This window comes from Canis lupus, chromosome 3, assembly GCF_048164855.1.
Source record: "Canis lupus baileyi chromosome 3, mCanLup2.hap1, whole genome shotgun sequence".
NCBI lineage: Eukaryota > Metazoa > Chordata > Mammalia > Carnivora > Canidae > Canis > Canis lupus.
The window spans coordinates 79,592,251-79,608,416 of NC_132840.1; the positions used below are offsets into that span (position 1 = coordinate 79,592,251).

General features: G+C 55.2%; 1 protein-coding gene across 3 annotated transcripts; it reads right to left on the reverse strand.

Moving 5' to 3' along the window:
- Positions 1-1,370: 1,370 nt before the first annotated feature.
- ROBO4 (roundabout guidance receptor 4) lies at positions 1,371-15,752 on the reverse strand. 3 transcript variants are annotated; one of them, XM_072822521.1, is made up of 18 exons: positions 15,613-15,752; positions 14,660-14,989; positions 14,291-14,448; positions 13,989-14,109; positions 13,606-13,733; positions 13,277-13,505; positions 12,906-13,018; positions 12,052-12,220; positions 11,703-11,885; positions 11,548-11,590; positions 9,047-9,183; positions 8,676-8,930; positions 4,942-5,049; positions 4,633-4,786; positions 4,314-4,535; positions 3,815-4,173; positions 2,167-2,373; positions 1,371-2,031 (listed from the first exon to the last, which is right to left on the reverse strand). In XM_072822521.1, the coding sequence occupies exons 2-18, from the start codon at positions 14,907-14,909 to the stop codon at positions 2,021-2,023; spliced, it is 2,847 nt and encodes a 948-aa protein (XP_072678622.1). In that variant the 5' UTR covers positions 14,910-14,989; positions 15,613-15,752; the 3' UTR covers positions 1,371-2,020. The 3 variants fall into 3 exon arrangements, with proteins under 3 accessions (XP_072678622.1, XP_072678620.1, XP_072678621.1); XM_072822519.1 differs by lacking the exon at positions 15,613-15,752 and adding an exon at positions 15,276-15,465; XM_072822520.1 differs by lacking the exon at positions 15,613-15,752 and adding an exon at positions 15,276-15,464 and having other exon boundaries at positions 4,633-4,771.
- Between the last annotated feature and the right edge of the window lie 414 nt (positions 15,753-16,166).

Consider the following 16,166-nt stretch of genomic DNA (forward strand, 5'->3'; position numbering starts at 1 on the left):
GGCTCCCTCCCTGCTCAGCGGGGCATCCTCTTGTCCCTCTGCCTCTCCCTCTGCCCCTCCCCCATCTCTCAAATAAATTTTAAAAAATCTGCAAAAGGAATTTTTAAAATAAATAAATGAAGCAAAACTCAAAGAAAGGAGTTGACGGGGGAAACCCCAGCTAAGAAGGAAAAACAGGCTTTTTTTTTTCAGACCCCCCCTCCCCCCGACCCCCTTGTGCACACAGACACCTCTCAGCCAGGTAGACCCAGATGTGATTGGTTTGCTGGCATACTGTTTTTTAAAAATGTGGCCCTGGATGCCACCCTGCTCCCTCATCCACCGTTTGTGCCGCTCACTGATTTCCCGGGGCTCATTTCTTTCCCACGGCTTCACCCCCAGGTGCAGTAACTGCCCTGGGCTCTCAGGGGGGACGCCCACTGTCCCCTTCCCCAAGCACTGGCTGCTGTGGCCCCTCCGGCCGCTGCGACCTAAGTGTGCACACATCCCTTTCTCTCCATCCGTCTGGCAAATGGGCTTGGAATGTTTTCAAAAGGAATTTTACCAGGAAGCCAAAAGAAAAACAAAATCCAAAAAAGGAAAAGCAGATAGAGAGGCAGGGATCGGAGTCCGGAGCACTGATTTGTCATCCTGAGGTGAAGACGCTCCGGCCGGAAGGGCCTGATGACGGCAGTTCAGGCAGCGCTGTGACCCCCAGAGCCTCCGGGTCGTGGTCCCTCGGGCCAGCCGGGCTGTGGTCCCTCGGGCCAGCCCGTTGTGAGTTCAGAGTGACCCCAGCTGGAGCTGCTTAGGTTTGGGGGATTATCATCCCCTGTCACCTCCTGCTTCCTAGTCGGCCCTCCTGAAAGCTGTCCTCCTGCGGCCCTGGTCCCGTGCAGGAGCATGGTCCCCTCTAGACGTGCCCGGCCTGCCCCTGTCTCTCCCAGCAGGTCGGAAAGATGGGGGCCCCACCTGCCCTCCCAAAGCTTTCTGGGGCTCCGGCCCTGGCCACCCCGCTCCGTTCCTCGGTTCTCTTGTTTCTTCTGAAGCGTGTTCCCTTGCCAACCATCTCAGGTGGTTCTACCTTTTCTGGAATTTAGCTACTTTGTCTATTTTAAGAAACCATCTGGTCTTAACCATCTGGGCTGGTCTCTGGGAAGGGGGGTGCTGGGCCGGCTGAAAGCGGGTCTTGTCTTCCCCGGACCGGTTGCTAAGACCAGCAGACCGGGAAAATCTGGTGGATGCGTGTAATTCTTCCCTCAGTGCCAGAGCAGAAATAAGTGATGCTCCCCGAGCACCAGTGAATGCCTGACCCCCTTCTGACTCAGAGTTCTTCCTGCATCTCCGGGCCCCCCCACAGCCTGGTGCTCTGGGAAATGATCTCACCATACTCAAGTCATCACACGTTTATGGTATCAGTTTCTTAAGCTCACAGAGTCCACATATGAGGAGGGTGTTTAGTCCCACCTTTTCTCGGATGGATCCTGGCCCCTCGGCCTGGGTACCAAGCCGGGGCGGGTGGGGGGGGGCGAAGGGGGCTGGCGCTTCACTGCTGTCTCTCCTTCCCTCCTTTCCAAGGTGTGGCTGGGGGGAGGGGAGCCTGCCCCTGTGAGAAGGAACGTTCCCCTCCTGAGAGGGGTGGTCCTGTAAAGCTCCTTCCCTGGCCGCCTGTCCCCAGCCTGCTGTTGTCCTCTGGGAAGACCTCTGCCCCCCCCCCCCCCCCCCCGGTTCCCATGATCCAAAGGGGGTGGGACGATCTGGAGGTAAGGCTACTTCTCAGGCCCAAGGACCTGGTGGTGGGATGGATGGAAGGAGGAGAAAGCCAGGACGAGGAGGCAGGCCATGATGACTTCGCTCCCTGAGGGCCTTGGGTCTGCTTTGTGCTTATTTTGTTTTGCTTTCATTTGTTTTCACAATCCTGGACGGAGAACTTCCCTGGACGCCCGGCAAGGGGTCCCCCAGATGCAGAGAAGCAGAGGCCAAGGCTGAGGCTCCACAGGAGGGGTGTTCTTGATTCTCTTCTAGGCAGTCCCGGCATGCTTCATGAGGAGTCTGTAGGGGAGGTTGAAGGAGAGTGGATTACCCCGCGGGTCCATATCTCCTGCCCAACCCCAGGGCTCCCCCTTGGCTCCTCCCCAGAGTCCCTCAGTCAAGGTCACCACGTTGGCTGGGCAGACAGACACTTACTGGCGGCCTTGGGCTCAGGACGGCCCAGCTGACTCCTTCTGGAAGAGCGCCGGGAATCAGGGGGCCAGGGAGGCAGCCCCCTTCCCAGCCGCTGGCTACGGTTGTTCTCCATGTCCTCCAGCCAGTCTGACCTCCACTCCCACAGGGGCAGGGAGAGGGTGGAGGTCAGGAAGAGGTCATCGCGGGGGGAAGGAGGAGAGGAGGCATCTGTCAGGGAGGGTAGATTTGTGTGTAGAGTGTTGGCCATCACTCTGAGGGACCAGTTTAGGGCAGGACGCTTAGGGCACACACTCAACCCGCAAGGTAACATAGCCCCAACTCGGCTCATCAATTCTGGAGGCCATTGGAATGAATCCACTGGTTTCTTTAGAGAGGATAGTTTGAACATTTCCTCCTAGCCCAGCTCTGGCCTTCTATCCATAATCTCACCCTTCACCTCTCCTCTCCCTGGGCACCCTTCTTCCCCCCTGTTACGGGTACCTCCTTGCTTTCCCATTTACCACAAGATTGTTTTTTTTGGGCAGGGGAAGGGTAGAGTTAGGGTTCCTAAGATGGGTATAGGGGATCTGAGAGAGGGTACGAGGCAGGGGCACAGGGAACCCCGAGCTACTGTCTCTCCGACATGGAGATAGCGGTCCCACCCCACTGGACACGTGGAGAGGTGAGCCAGCTTCTCCTCACCCCAGCCACAGATGGGGCAAGAGGAAGGACTTGTAAGAGAGAGAACAGAACCTCCCTGGTGAGGAGAATCCGAAACAGTGGGTTGGAGTAAGTAGAAGAGGTGAAGCACAACCTGTCTTGGAGACCTCTGTCTGGGTTCAGGGGAGGGACCTGGAGGCAGGGCAAGGGGCCATACAACTGGCTGCCCCTGGGCTTTAGACTTGAACATTTTGCCCTGGTTCTTGCGGGTGACCTTGGGCAAGTTAGACAACCTGTTGGATTCATAGTTCCCTCATTTGGAAAGAAAGATAAAGAATATTCCTGGGCAAAAAAAAAAAAAAAAAAAAAAAAAAAAAAAAAAAAAAGAATATTCCTGGGCAGCCCGGGTGGCGCAGCGGTTTAGCGCCGCCTGTAGCCAGGGCATGATCCTGGAGTCCCAGGATTGAGTCCCACATCGGGCTCCCTGCATGGAGCCTGCTTCTCCCTCTGCCTGTGTCTCTGCCTCTCTCTTCACTCTCTCTGAATAAATAAATAAGTAAATCTTAAAAAAAAAGAATATTCCTCATAGAGTCATTAATATTGGGTGTATATAAGGCACTTAGCAGAGGGCCGGGGACCTAGTAATAATTCAGTAAAAGCTAGCTGTTTGAAGCATAACCACCAAGACAATGATTGGGAAGCCTTGCTCCTTGGTTGGGGAGGAGTTCTTTTTTTTTTTTTAATTTTTATTTATTTATGATAGTCACACAGGGAGAGAGAGAGAGAGAGAGAGAGAGAGAGGCAGAGACACAGGCAGAGGGAGAAGCAGGCTCCATGCACCGGGAGCCCGACGAGGGATTCGATCCCAGGTCTCTAGGATCGCGCCCTGGGCCAAAGGCAGGCGCCAAACCGCTGCGCCACCCAGGGATCCCTGGGGAGGAGTTCTTACAGGAGCTGTGTCTACTCCAAGGGGCGGGAGTGAGAAGTGAGGCAGGGGCATCTCACATACCCGTGAAGACGCAGTCCACGTCCCTGGGCTCCAGACCAAAGCCGAAGCTGTCCACAGCCATCGCCAGGGCCCGCGCAAAGTGAGCATCAGCAAGGAAGGAGCCATCGGAGGAACTGACGAGGCTGGCTCGGGCACTGGGGGCATTGTCCTCGGAGGCTGAACCCCAGCCATTGGCCAGGGAGCCCTCGCTGGGGGTAGGGGTGGGGCAGGGCCGGGGAGGGCACAGCAAGCCCCTCACTTCGGATCCCACCCCTCCTCCGGCCCTGCCCATGTCTGCCAGCTCTGAGGCAGCCGGGATGCTGATGTAGCCGTAGGTGACAGGGGGTGAAGGAGCCCTTGGCATAGGAGAGACACTATTCCTAGAGAGGAGGCAAAAGGGGAGACAGGTGGGTAGGCTGGCACAGCTCCCAGTTGAGGAGGGACAGGGTCTGGGTAGAGATAAGCATACTCCTGTCCTGTGCTTACCCCTAGTCCTTTGGTCATCCCTCAGGCCACTCACCTGGGGGTCTCCTCACCCTCGCTGAGCTCCAGGCACAGGGCCACCTCCTCAGGAGTCAGCACGCTGTCCTGATCCTCCTCCAGGGATGACAGTGAAGAGCTGGACAGACGACTGGACTCTGGGCTGGGCCCGGAGAGGGAAGAAGCCTGGGGGCTAGAGGGGATCAGGATGGGGGCTGCTGGTAGTGGGTGGGAGGACGGAGCTTGGGGCTCTGCAGAGTGCCTGATTGGGGTAAGAGTGATGACAGGGTGGTTAGTGCAGCCCCTGGCCACCCTCTCCCAGCCCCCCAGCCCTGCTTCCTGACCCCGTGCCCTCTTACTGGGTCTGCTGACTCTGAGTAGGGGCTCCACGCGGAGCGAGGGGTGCTGAGGGGAGAGGGCGTGAAACCATCTCATTGGAGGAGCCGAGGAGCTGCGGTCCCAGGGCCCTCCAGGCCACCAGAGCCTGGGGCACAGCTCCTGGGGAGCAAAAGCCTGGGGGTGAGAATGGCGGAACCCCCATCAGCCCCAGACCCTGCCCTGCCCCCCAGCTTCCTCTCCCCACAGCCCACCCACCCAGCTTCCTCAGGGGCTATGGACCCCTCCACCCTGCCTCACCCCTTCACTTCCCTTTTTGGGCCTCCTCTCACCTGGGCTTTGGGAAAGGTTCTTGGAGCCTCTGTTCCCCAACTCCCAGGCCCAGAGCTCCATAGGGCGGCTGGCCCGGAGGGGCGGGGAGCTATTGGCTTGTTGCAGCTCTGCAAAGGCAAGAGTCAGCGGGTGGAGGGCAAGCCGGGTGGGCCTGCAGACTCCAACCACAGCTTCTATCTTCAGCCTGTCATTCAGTTAAGCTTTAGGACCCCTGAACCCCGAGAAGGGAGGGAAAAACCTCCCTCTGTCCTCTCCACCCTCACCTTCGTGCAGGCAGCTATGATAGGGAGGAAGGTAGCACTGGGCTTGGGGTCAAAACACCTGCACTCACAGCCCAGCTCAGTTACAGAGTTACTGCGTGACCACAGGTAAATCCACCAGCTTTCCTGAGCTTTTGTTTTCTTTGGGAACACCCAGTCAAGTGATAGTTTTACCAGTTTTAATTTATTTATAAAAATGGATTGGAGCGTGCCTGGGTGGTTCAGCTGATTAAGCGTCCGCCTTTGGCTCACGTCATGATCTCAGGGTCCTGGGATCCAGCCCTGAGTCGGGCTCCCTGCTCAGTGGGGAGCCTGCTTCTCCCTCTCCCTTTGCCCCTGCTTGTGGTCTCTCTCTCTCTGTCAAATAAATAAAATCTAAAAAAACAAAAACTAAGGCCAGATTGGAAAGTTCCTGGTGCCTTAAAGATGCATTGATTATTTTCTTTTCCTTACTGTATACACTCCAATCTTCCATTTCTCACATGACAAATATCTGACATGGTTCTGGATAACCTTGTCCTGAAAAACCTGAGTATCTCTCACTTGGGAAGAAAGGTTGGACTGTCAAGTTGAGCCAAGTGGGTAAGATAACCCCACACCACGCTGGGTGTAACAGGAGAGAGTCAGCTGAGAAGAAGAGGCCCTCTAGAATAGGAGGATGTGTTGGTCTCACTCAGGGAGGCAATGCCCGGCCCATAGATATTAGATGACATTGGTTGAATGAATGAGCAAATGGATGGATAATAGCAGAGATGTAGACGTAAATATGAGATGAGAAGAATCACAGGAGGGTGGCCACCATCTGGCTCACATGGCTGCTTAAGAGACAACGTTCTGAGTGAACTCTGACAATGGAGAACCTGAGACAACTGAAGCAACAGACCCAGCTGTGTGCAGTGACCCAAGAGCATGCTTCTTGCTCGGGCCAAAACCCAAATTGATCTAAGTTTAAACCAGAAGGGGATCAGGAAGGTAATAGAAGGAAGAGATTTCCCTAAGACCAGGAACCAGGAAAATATCAAGTAAAGGAAAAAAGAAGCAGCCTTCATTTTAGTGTCACATGATTAGAAACTGAGTTAGGAAAGGGGAAACCAGAGACCAGGGAGGACCGTTGAGTCTGATCTCAAGGATTTGGAGGCCACTACGGGCAGGTTCAGAGCAGGGATGAGATCAAGGCTACTGCATTCACCAAGACTATCTCGGCCCTGGCTATCCATGTACAGTGGCCAGAACTTCTGAGCTACTGGGATGAAAACCCACACAATGGCTAGACTTCCTCCACCAAAATTTCCTTTTGTTCGTAGGCTGCTTTGTTTTTTAATTTATTTCCTTTATTTGTTGTATGACCTAGGGAGACCTGGAGGCCAACTTCAGGTGCTCCAACTCTGCTATCAGCAGCTTTGTCTCATCTAGTGCCCGGCTTCCTGAGTAAGCTCAGAAATGGGGACATATGTTGGTCAGTTGGTTTGTGTGGACAAGGAAGAGGAAAGGCCAGTCCTAGAAAAGGCCACGTTTGTCCCAGCCCATTTTATTTCCTCTGAGGGACTCTAGTAACAAAAGCCTCCTTTCAACACACTTAAAATTACTTGGATTTTAGTTTCAGTGTTATTTGAGCAAATGACACAATAAAAATGTTATCAAGGTTAGGTCAAATCTCACTGGACATATCTGAATGGCAATAAATATTTGTTTGAATTAATTAAGTAATTAGGATATTCAATGTATGTATCTGGGAGAGGGGAACTAAGAACAATAAGAAAAAAGAATAAGCAGCTTAAGGGGAGTAGGGGGCACTGAAAGAGCTTGCCAATGTCAGAAGACAAAGAATCCTCAGTCTTTTGGACCAAGTGACAGCAGTAGAGCCAACTCTATGGCTCTGGACAAGACCATAGCACGATCTTGCTGCTGCTGAGAGCTTTGGACTGGAGGTGGGCCGAGTGTCACTTGTACAGGGGAGCCACTGTGGTTGGCCAGTGGGGCTTGGGCGAGGAGACACAGGGGAGAGTGGGGACCTAAGCTTTCTCTCAGAAGTGGAACCTGTCTTAAGAATTGACAGTAGATGGGCAGCCCCAGTGGTCCAGTGGTTTAGCGCTGCCTTCAGCCCAGGGTGTGATCCTGGAGACCCAGGATCGAGTCCCATGTCAGGTTCCCTGCATGGAGCCAGCTTCTCCCTCTGCCTGTGTCTCTGCCTCTCTCTCTCTCTCTGTGTGTCTCTCATAAATAAATAAGTAAAATCTTAAAAAAAAGAATTGACTGTAGAAAACTACTCACTCCCCCCCCAGTAGTATTAATGTTCTAAGATGGGCTTTACATCATACCCAAGTCAAAGTAGTTCTCCATGGGAAGACTTGTTTTTAAATGAGATGTTTTCAACACCTTTTTAGCTGCTCTTTCATTACCACCGAGGATTCCAAATGCTATAGTTCCGAGGCAAAGCTGGAAATAATGCCAGCTTGGCTAATATTTAGGGTCATAAAATTCTGGATATTGGACAAGCTCTTAATTACTCTGAATCCATCTTTGTCCTAATGAAAGCTGGATTATATCCACTTTAAAAAAAAAAGAATTGGCTGTAGGACATTTGTAAGGCTTACTAATCAGCACAGAAGGCTCATGAAGACAGCAGGTGGAGTGCAGGCCAGTGTTCAGAAACAAGAGAAAATAGTCGGTGGTAGAGTAGAGTCTCTCAGGGGAGCTCCCAGAGGGTGGCCTTTGGAAGCAGACCACTCTGACTTCAAATCTGAGTTCGGCGGCTTACTGACTTGGGGGGGATTTTGAACAAGTTACTCATTTCTGATCTTCTCTCCCCATCTGCAAAATTAGAGAAAGAATACCTATCTAATAGGTTGGAGAGGGGTATCTTTAAATGAAATAATAAATAAGTAAGGCACCTAAAATATAGTAGTTGCTAAAGAAACAGACATTATAGTTATTTCTCTCGGGGAAGGCAAAGCAGGTAGTAGGAAGTTAGGAGAGAAATCTCGGCAGAAAGGAATTACTCATTTTCCTCTGGGTAATGGGAGCTGGGAGTCAGTGCCTGGGGAGGCCCATGCATAGTGCACCCAGAGATGAGGCTGCGCCCTAGCACTGGTCACATGCTGCCAGGTTCTAGAGTTACTCATACGCTGGTCAGGCGCTCTCACTAGACTCTGAGCCCTCAGATGGCAAGAGCTGTCCCCGTGTCCCCCTGGCTGGCATACAATGGTGCTTATGAAATGTTGGCCAAATTCAACTGAATACGGAAATCGGGCCTGCTACTGGTGTGGCAAGTAGCAGTAACAGCACGTCAAGAAAAGCAGAGGCCAGCACTCCCCTCTCTGAGTGCTTTGGTGATAGTGGGGAGTCCCTGTGTCTCCCCAGATAGGGAACTGGAAGCCAAGTCATCAGGCTTCCAAGTCCCAGGCCACGTCCTGCCACACTCCCAGTCCAGTTCCCTCCTGCCACCTGCTTCCACCCCAGCTCCCCATACTTACCCTGCTTCTTTTTGGCCTTCCAAGCCTCTGCAGGGGCCAGAGGAGAAGCGAGGCCCCTGCGGCTGCCGAGGCTGTCGGGACTGGGCCAGGGGCTGGAGAGCCGGGCCAGCTGGGGTGGGAGACGCCTGACAGCTGGGGTCTTGGGGCTTGGCCGGGCCGGGGGGCCGGCAGGCAGCTCAGCGATGAGGGAGCCATAAAAAGTGCTGGTGTCGGGAAGCAGGGGCACACCAGGGCTTCGGGGATCCCAGGAGATCACTGTGGCAAGAACGACAGGAAGAATTACAGTGAGTGCATCCCACCCCACAATACCCCCCCCAACTCCAGGATCCCAGCTTCACTGGCAGGGCCCTGGCCCCACTGGGCATGCTCACGGGAGCGGCGACAGTCTAGTGGGTCCCGGGGGTCCACTCCCAGCCTGCTGTTGAGGCTGCTGCTGCTGCTCAGGTCCCGAGAGCCGGAGGTGGAACGCCAGGTGTCTGCCAGCCAAGGGGAGTCACTATGATCCATCCTGGGGCAATGGAGGGTGGGGGTGGGGCAGGAGAAACGGGGTGAAGCCAGAACATAATTGGCCAGGACCTCCAGCTCAGAGGGTAGCAGAAGGGTTTGAGTGGATGGTGGCAGCAGCGTTATTCTCCCTGCCCGCTAGCCCTTCGCAGACTCCTCAAGATCTCTGACCTGGCGTCCCTAGCTCAGTGCTCCTTTCTTATCCTGGGACCAGAGGAAGTCCAAGTGGAGCGGAACTAGGAGGTGTCCAAGAGAGACAGCCCGACAGCCCTGTGCCGAGACAAAGAGAGCAGACCTGGGGGCAGACTGACCCCATCGGCCGCAGGTCTACTAGCCTCTGGAAGCCCTGCTTCTTTATCTGTAAAAGGACGACATAAAAGCCTTCCATATAAGGCTGATATTGTGAGCCCAAAGGAGGAAATGTGAGCTCACTCAGCTGGCGGGACAGAGTTGGCTCTGCGGATGCGACTTTCTCTGCCTCTAGCCTGGCTCCCTTTGAACCGGGTGCCCTGCTGGCTGCCTGAGTAATCTTTCAGGAACAGGGATGAGACTAGAGCAATTCTCTGCCCAAAACCTTCAGTGCTCCTCGTTTACCAAGATAGAGCCCAGCTGCTTAGCATGGCTAACGGGGCCTCTGGTGTCTGGCTTCCAGCTCCCTAACCTTATCCTTTACGCTCACCTGTCTTGCCCCCTATGTCCCAGCCAGACCAAATGGCTTATCTCTCCCCATGAACATAGCAGGCTACTTCTTGCTGCCCCTTTTTCCCTCTCCTTCTTACCATCAGGGTAAACGTGGACTCTCCCACCTATATTTCCCCACTCCACTCATTCCACATACCTTGTATAAGTTTCTGCACTGTTTTTTAAAAAAAGATTTATTTACTTATTTTAGAGAGAGAATGTGAGTGGGCCGAGGGGCAGAGGGAGAGGGAGAGATGGAGACTCCTCAAGCAGAATCCCTGCTGAGCACTCAAAACCATGACCTGAACGCAAATCAAGAGTTGGCCACTTAGTGGACTGAGCCACCCAGGCACCCCATGTCCCGGTACTTCTAACGCTGGATTGCACTCACATGCTAGCAAGGCTTTCTCTGCCTAGATTGAGAGTCCCTGAGGCATAGAGCCTGTGCTAAAGAAATGAATGAACAAAACAATCAGAATGGAATCCCCCCGGGGTGCCTGGGTGGCACAATTGGTTAAGCGTTTGACTCTTGGTTTCCGATGAGGTGTGACCCCAAGGTCGTGGGGTGGAGCCCTTCGTGGGGCTCTGCGCTCAGTGTGGAGTTGGCTTAAGACTCTCTCTCTCCCTCTCCTCCTTCCCCCCATCTCTCTTTCTCTCTCTCTCTCAAATAAATAAATCATTAAAAAGGAGAATGGAATCCCCCTCAAAGACAAGGGATAAAGTCCCAGGGAATCCAGAGGATGTTCAGGACAGAACAAAGCCCAGGAAGCAACTAGAAAAAAAAGGCCAGTGAGCACAGAATAATTCAGGAGCATGGCCCCAGACAGCTTGGAACCTGGCTCTGGGCTGAGACACTGGCAGCAAAATGGTGACTCAAGGGCTGGATGTGTCTGGCACAGAGTCGGTGCTTGATAATCTTTTGTTGAAAGATGCAGACTTGGAATGTAAAGCATTTCAGAGGAAATCCACTGAGATAAAGATCAGGAGCAGGTGGGCAGAGAGTGGAAATGGTTATTTAGTGTAAAACTCAGCCAAGAAGACAAAAAAAGGATGTTTTCTTTCTTAGCATCTTGTCTCATAACCACAGACTCGCTTTGGCAGCCCAAGACACTTAGAGCAGGTGTACCTGCCTGCTGACCCTGGTACTGAGACCGGGGACAGAGGATCGCGAAGGTAGGGGCCGAGCGCCCTCTGCTGGAGCTGTGGTGATGGTTGTGAAGGAGACACCCCTCAATAAGGGGGGTGCTCTCCTGAATGCAAAGGCCCTGCTAGGTGGACCCGGGGTATATAGAGAAAACTAGAAATCAGACCGCCCCTCCCATGCTAGTTATTCCCCACCTAGCAGAACGAGTCAGCAGGAGAGTGTAGTGTTAGTGAGAGGGGGATGCCAAGCGCACGGGATTAGGAGCTCCTAAAGCACCCCAGCTACTAGCAAGCAGTGTGGCTTTGGGCAAAATCACGTAAGTCATGAGTCTCAGTTCACTCAACTGTCAAATGGTGTCATAGGAACATTAACAAATGAGAAATTAATTCTCACTTGGAGTTCAGGAGAGATTTGAGTGGTAGGATCCCAAAGTGCCTGGCAGTAGGAGAGACAGGATTCCATTCTCCTCTCTGTCCAGGCCCCACTGTCCCTCGGCCCCTCTGCCCCTCCCTCACCTCAAGCCCCTCCCCTTTCACCTCTCACCTGTGCTTTAGGATGGCATCCTCACTGGTGTACCTGTACAAACCTGCGAGAGGGCAAAAGAAAGGCTGAATCCAGAGTGTCCAGCACGTGGCCAGAGATCTAAGCCCCTGTATCGTTCTGCCTCAAACCCCCAGGAGTCCACTTCGGCCTCTCACCTGGGCCCAGGTGCACCCCAGCTCGGCGCCTGCGGTGTACACACACGGCGGTGCCCAGCAGCACCAGCCAGAGCAGGACACCCCCACCAGCAATCACTTCTGGCCGCCTCAAGGTGGCCCTCAGCTGCTCCAGAGTCCAGGGACCATCACTGAGCTCTTGGGTGGCTCGCTCCATGGTCCGCTCTGTGAGGGAATTTGAGCTCAGCGGGAGGGGCAGGTGGGTGATGTGGGGGTGGGGGCAGACCATGAACTGGAAGTGGGAGTGAGGTGGGAGGAGGGAGAGAGGGAGGAGGGAGGTGGGAAGGGGGACTCAAGGGGCATGCAGGGGGCTGGTGGGCACTGCCCTCACCTAAAAGGAGGCAGACAGGGCTACTGGGAGGCCCAGTCCCGGCGCCAGTGACTGCAGCCACTTGTACACAGTAGGAACCTGGCATTCGGGTGGCGATCTCCAGCTGGGTCTGCTCACCGGCCACGGTCCAGTTGGCTGGGGGCAGCGAGGTGTTGCCCAGGCTCCAGATCTGAGGCAGGAGTGGAGGTGAGCGCCCGTTCCCCCTGCACCAGCCCAGCAGCTGAGCCCTTCGTCTCTGAGCATGTGATCATCCTGCCCTGCTTGGGGTACCTTGGGGACATTCCCCCCACCCCCATGAAGCTGTACTTCCTATGCCCTTCTCCCTATGGAGTGAGAGACTTCTCTCTCGAGACTGACAGAAGGGGAGCAAAAGCAATCTGCTCCAAGAGATGTAAAACCATGGTTCAAACCTCACTGTGCTTTAGGGTCACAGGGAGGGTTTAAAAAGCCAGGCTGCAAGGCCCATCCCTGAGTTTCTGATTCATGTGCATTTCTAAAAAGTTGTCAAGGGGCAGCTGGTCCAAGAACCACATTCTGATGCCGCAGCCTTAGAGATTGGGAGTCAGACACAGCCCGGTTTGATTCTTGTTCTGTTTCCTGCACCTGTGACCTTGGCCTCACTTGCCATGTCTGTAAAGTAGGGATAATAACCCGGGACAGACTGTAAGAAAAAATGAGATCATGTAGGAAAGCACTTGGCAGCGTCTGGCAAACCCTGGCTTAGCAACAGTGAGTTTCCCTTGTTTCTCGGCCCAGGGGCTGTTTCTCAGTGTCCAGGGCAAGGGCATGCAGGGCGTCAGGGAAGAGGGATGTCCTGGCACCACTAGGAAGGGGTGTGCAGGTTGTGGGAGTACCTGGTAGCCACGGATGATGCCATTGTGGTTTTCAGCAGGTGGTGGGACCCAGCTTACAAGGACACTGCCATTGCCAGGTTTTAAGGCCACCTCCTGGGGAGGGGCACTGGGCACTGCAGGAGAGGAGGAGAGGCTTTTAGGGGTGCTGAAGGGGGGGACACTAGGAAACAGAGCTGGTCTGGGGATGTGGTCACAGATTGCACTGATAAGAACCAGAGTTTCTTACAGCTCTGCTTGCCTGGCCATGGCAGGAGGGAGTCCAGGACTAGGACCCACCGTTCCCCCTGCCTGGAGTGGACCAGTCCAGGGGCCCCCAGACAAGAAGGTGCCAGAGAGTATACTGCTGAGCCCTGCGGGCACCTGTCCCTGACCTTGCTCGGGCAGCCTCAGGAGCAGCACGTTGCTGTCAGGGCCTTGAGCCCGGCCAGAGGATGGTCTCACTTTGAACTCGTAGTCTTGGCCCCAAAGGAGGCCTCCAAGCTCCGCGCTTTGCCAGCCAGCCAGCAGGGCCTCTGCCCATGGAGCTCCCGGGCCTCCTGAGGCCGTCTGGACCCTGAAGAGGGCTGTGTAGGACTGAGCAGGTGCTGCAGGGCCGCTCACCTAGGAAAGAGTTCAGAGGGAGGTGGGGGGTCAAGGAGTTTTAAGACCAGCTCTTCCTTGAGCTCTGGACTGGCACCCACCCCTGGGTCCGGGGCCTCACCTTCCAGCTGAGCCACACAGCAGGCTCAGGCTTGGCGCTCTTTGCGGGGTCTGGGTTCAGCAAGGTCACATTTTCCAGCTGAATGTGCACGGCCAGCAGCTCCAGAGGCTTCTTGTAGTCCTGGGGCTCTGTGGGGAGCATGGGGCTGGTCTGGGGCCTCTAGGCCAGAGGATGAGATTGAGGAGTGAGATATCCCCCAGGCTTGGAACAATCCAAAGTGCTAGATTTCCCAGTCTAGGGCACTCCTATTTCTATTCTAGGATGGGGGGACCTCCCTTTAAATGGGGTCCTCGTCACTCTGATTCTGATCCCAGGTTGATGCCCACAGACCTTAGCCCCAGCCCAAACCAGGCCCTAACTTTCGCTGATCACCCTCGCCTTACCCTGGACAGATACCCTGGCTGCCCGGCTCTCCCGTTGTCCTGCGCTGTTGGTGGCCACGCACATATAGGTCCCTGCATCGCTCTTCTCTGCTCTTGCCATCTGCAGGGAGCCCCTGGAGACCTGTCAGGGCCAGGTGCTTTGTGAAGTCTCCCGTGTGGGGAGGGGCTCTGATTCAGGCCTCCCTGCCTTCCCTTCCTTAAACTCTGCAGGAGACATGGGGCTGGGGGGCGGGTCACTCCCTCCGGGTGTGCCCAGTTCTGCTCTGGGCCAGAGGAGGTATGGGGAAGGGGGCTACACTCACCGAGTGCCGCCCTGGCCGTAGGGCCAGGGGTTTGCCATCTTTCCACCACGAGACTGTGGGCTCTGGATGGCCCCAGGGCGGCCCACACTCCAGAATCACCTGCTCGCCCACAGTGGCCACTGTATCCTGAGGCTGGGTCTGGAAGTCCTCCCGAAGGACTACAGAGATGAGGGCAGGTCAGCAGAGACGAGTGTCCATTGCTCCCTTCCACAAGGCCCTGCCTCAGTGCCTCCGACCACCCTCACCCCATTCGGCTTTACCCACCTCTTCACCACCTATGTTCACTCTTCAGAGCCCCCTCCTCAGTTCTCCCAGCCCAGAGGTCCCCCCAGGTGTCCCCCACCTGGGGCCTCCCCTCCCAGGCCTTACCAGCCACAGACAGCCGAGCTCCTCGGCTGACCGCTGTGCCCAGCCTGTTGCTGGCCTCACACGTGTAGATGCCCAGGTCTGTGGATGGGGCCTGGTCGTCGTGGGCACGTCCCCGGGCAGGGGGCCGCAGCAGCAGGAGCGTCCCATCAGGAAGGAGGTGGTGGACGTCTGGGGGCACCATGCTCAGGGGTTGCCCATTCAGCAGCCAGCGGATGGTGGGGGGTGGCTGGCCCGAGGCTCGGCAGCTCATTTTGGCGGGGCCAGGGCCCTGGAGCAGCTGGTCCTGGGGGTGGACTAGGATCTGGGGTGGGGAGTCCTGAGCCGTGCCTCCTGGAAGGGAAAGAGGGACAGAGCCCAGTCTGACTACCAACAGGACTCCCCAAATCCCTGAATATCTTTTCTGCCTTTTCTTGCCTGAACATGACTTCCAATAACAGCCTAGCCGGGAGGGGAGGCTGTCTCTGGCTCCCACATACATCACCATCACCATCATCATCACCATCAACACCATCATCTCTACCGCAAAAGGGAAGCAAGGAGCAAGAGGGCCCTTCACCCCTTGGCCAGGCCTTGGATCAAGCAAGCAGGGGCTAGGAGAGGGGAGGGCTGCACTCACCCGTGACAAGCAGAAGCAGGAGAGGCAGGGGCCCCAGGGGCCCAAGGAGGCCTGCTCCTCCAGAGCCCATGGCTGCTCTTGGGCCTCTATCCTTGTCCCAGGCACTTTGTCCTGCTGCTCTGAGCTCACAGCGGAGGGAAGGAGGGGCGGGGTGGGGTGGTGGTGGTTGTTTGTGACTGAGACTCTGCCCCAGGAGGGAAGCAGCTTTGAGGAAACCCATGCTTCCTGCCTGGCCCTCCGTGCCTTGGAGAACTGGGAGGGGACCAGCAGAGAGAAACTCTCTGCCCTTGACCCTCTAGTCATGACCCCTGACTCCAGCTCCAGCCCTAAGGTTTACCTTGTGGTCCAGTGATTTTCTAAAGGTGATCTTGACACTGATGTGATTCCAAATGCAGCCCTCAGCCTCTGTTTAAACCTTGATGCCAGTTCTGGTCGCTTGGCTCTAAGCACTTTCTTGCTAGAGTGGAATGGAGACCCGCGGTGGAGTGTCAGGGCCCGGCATTAAGAAGCTGAGGGTAGAGAAAAGTGAGCCAAGACGGCTAGGGGGAGGGAAGCAGGGACATGTTGTCATCCCACAGCCCATCTCCCCAGGGATGGGGAGGGAGGGGGAGGTGAGCAAGGCGAAGATGGGGAGGCTTTAGGGGCTCTGGGACAAGCTGGGAGGTGCCCACAGTCAGCTTGGAGACAAATGAAATAAGCTGTGTGAGACCTTGGCCGAGTTCCTTCATCCTTGCAAATTGGTTTCCTTATCTGTAAAGTAGGAGTAATAGTAATAATCTCCACCTTGAGGGCTGGAGTCAGAATGAGATGTGTTTGTGCCTGAAATCGCTTTGAACAGTGCCTATTGCACTGTAAGTGATCAGCAAGGGTTGGCCGAGGTTGTTATTGATT

Coding starts and splice junctions, on each gene's coding strand:
- ROBO4 (XM_072822519.1), bottom strand. CDS start 15,345: ATGGGCTCTGGAGGAGCAGGCCTCCTTGGGCCCCTGGGGCCCCTGCCT. Junction 13,019..13,276: donor CCTGAGGCTGCCCGAGCAAG/GTCAGGGACAGG, acceptor CCTCTCCTGCAG/TGCCCAGTGCCCCTCCCCAG. Junction 4,787..4,941: donor GAACCTTTCCCAAAGCCCAG/GTGAGAGGAGGC, acceptor TCTCACCCCCAG/GCTTTTGCTCCCCAGGAGCT.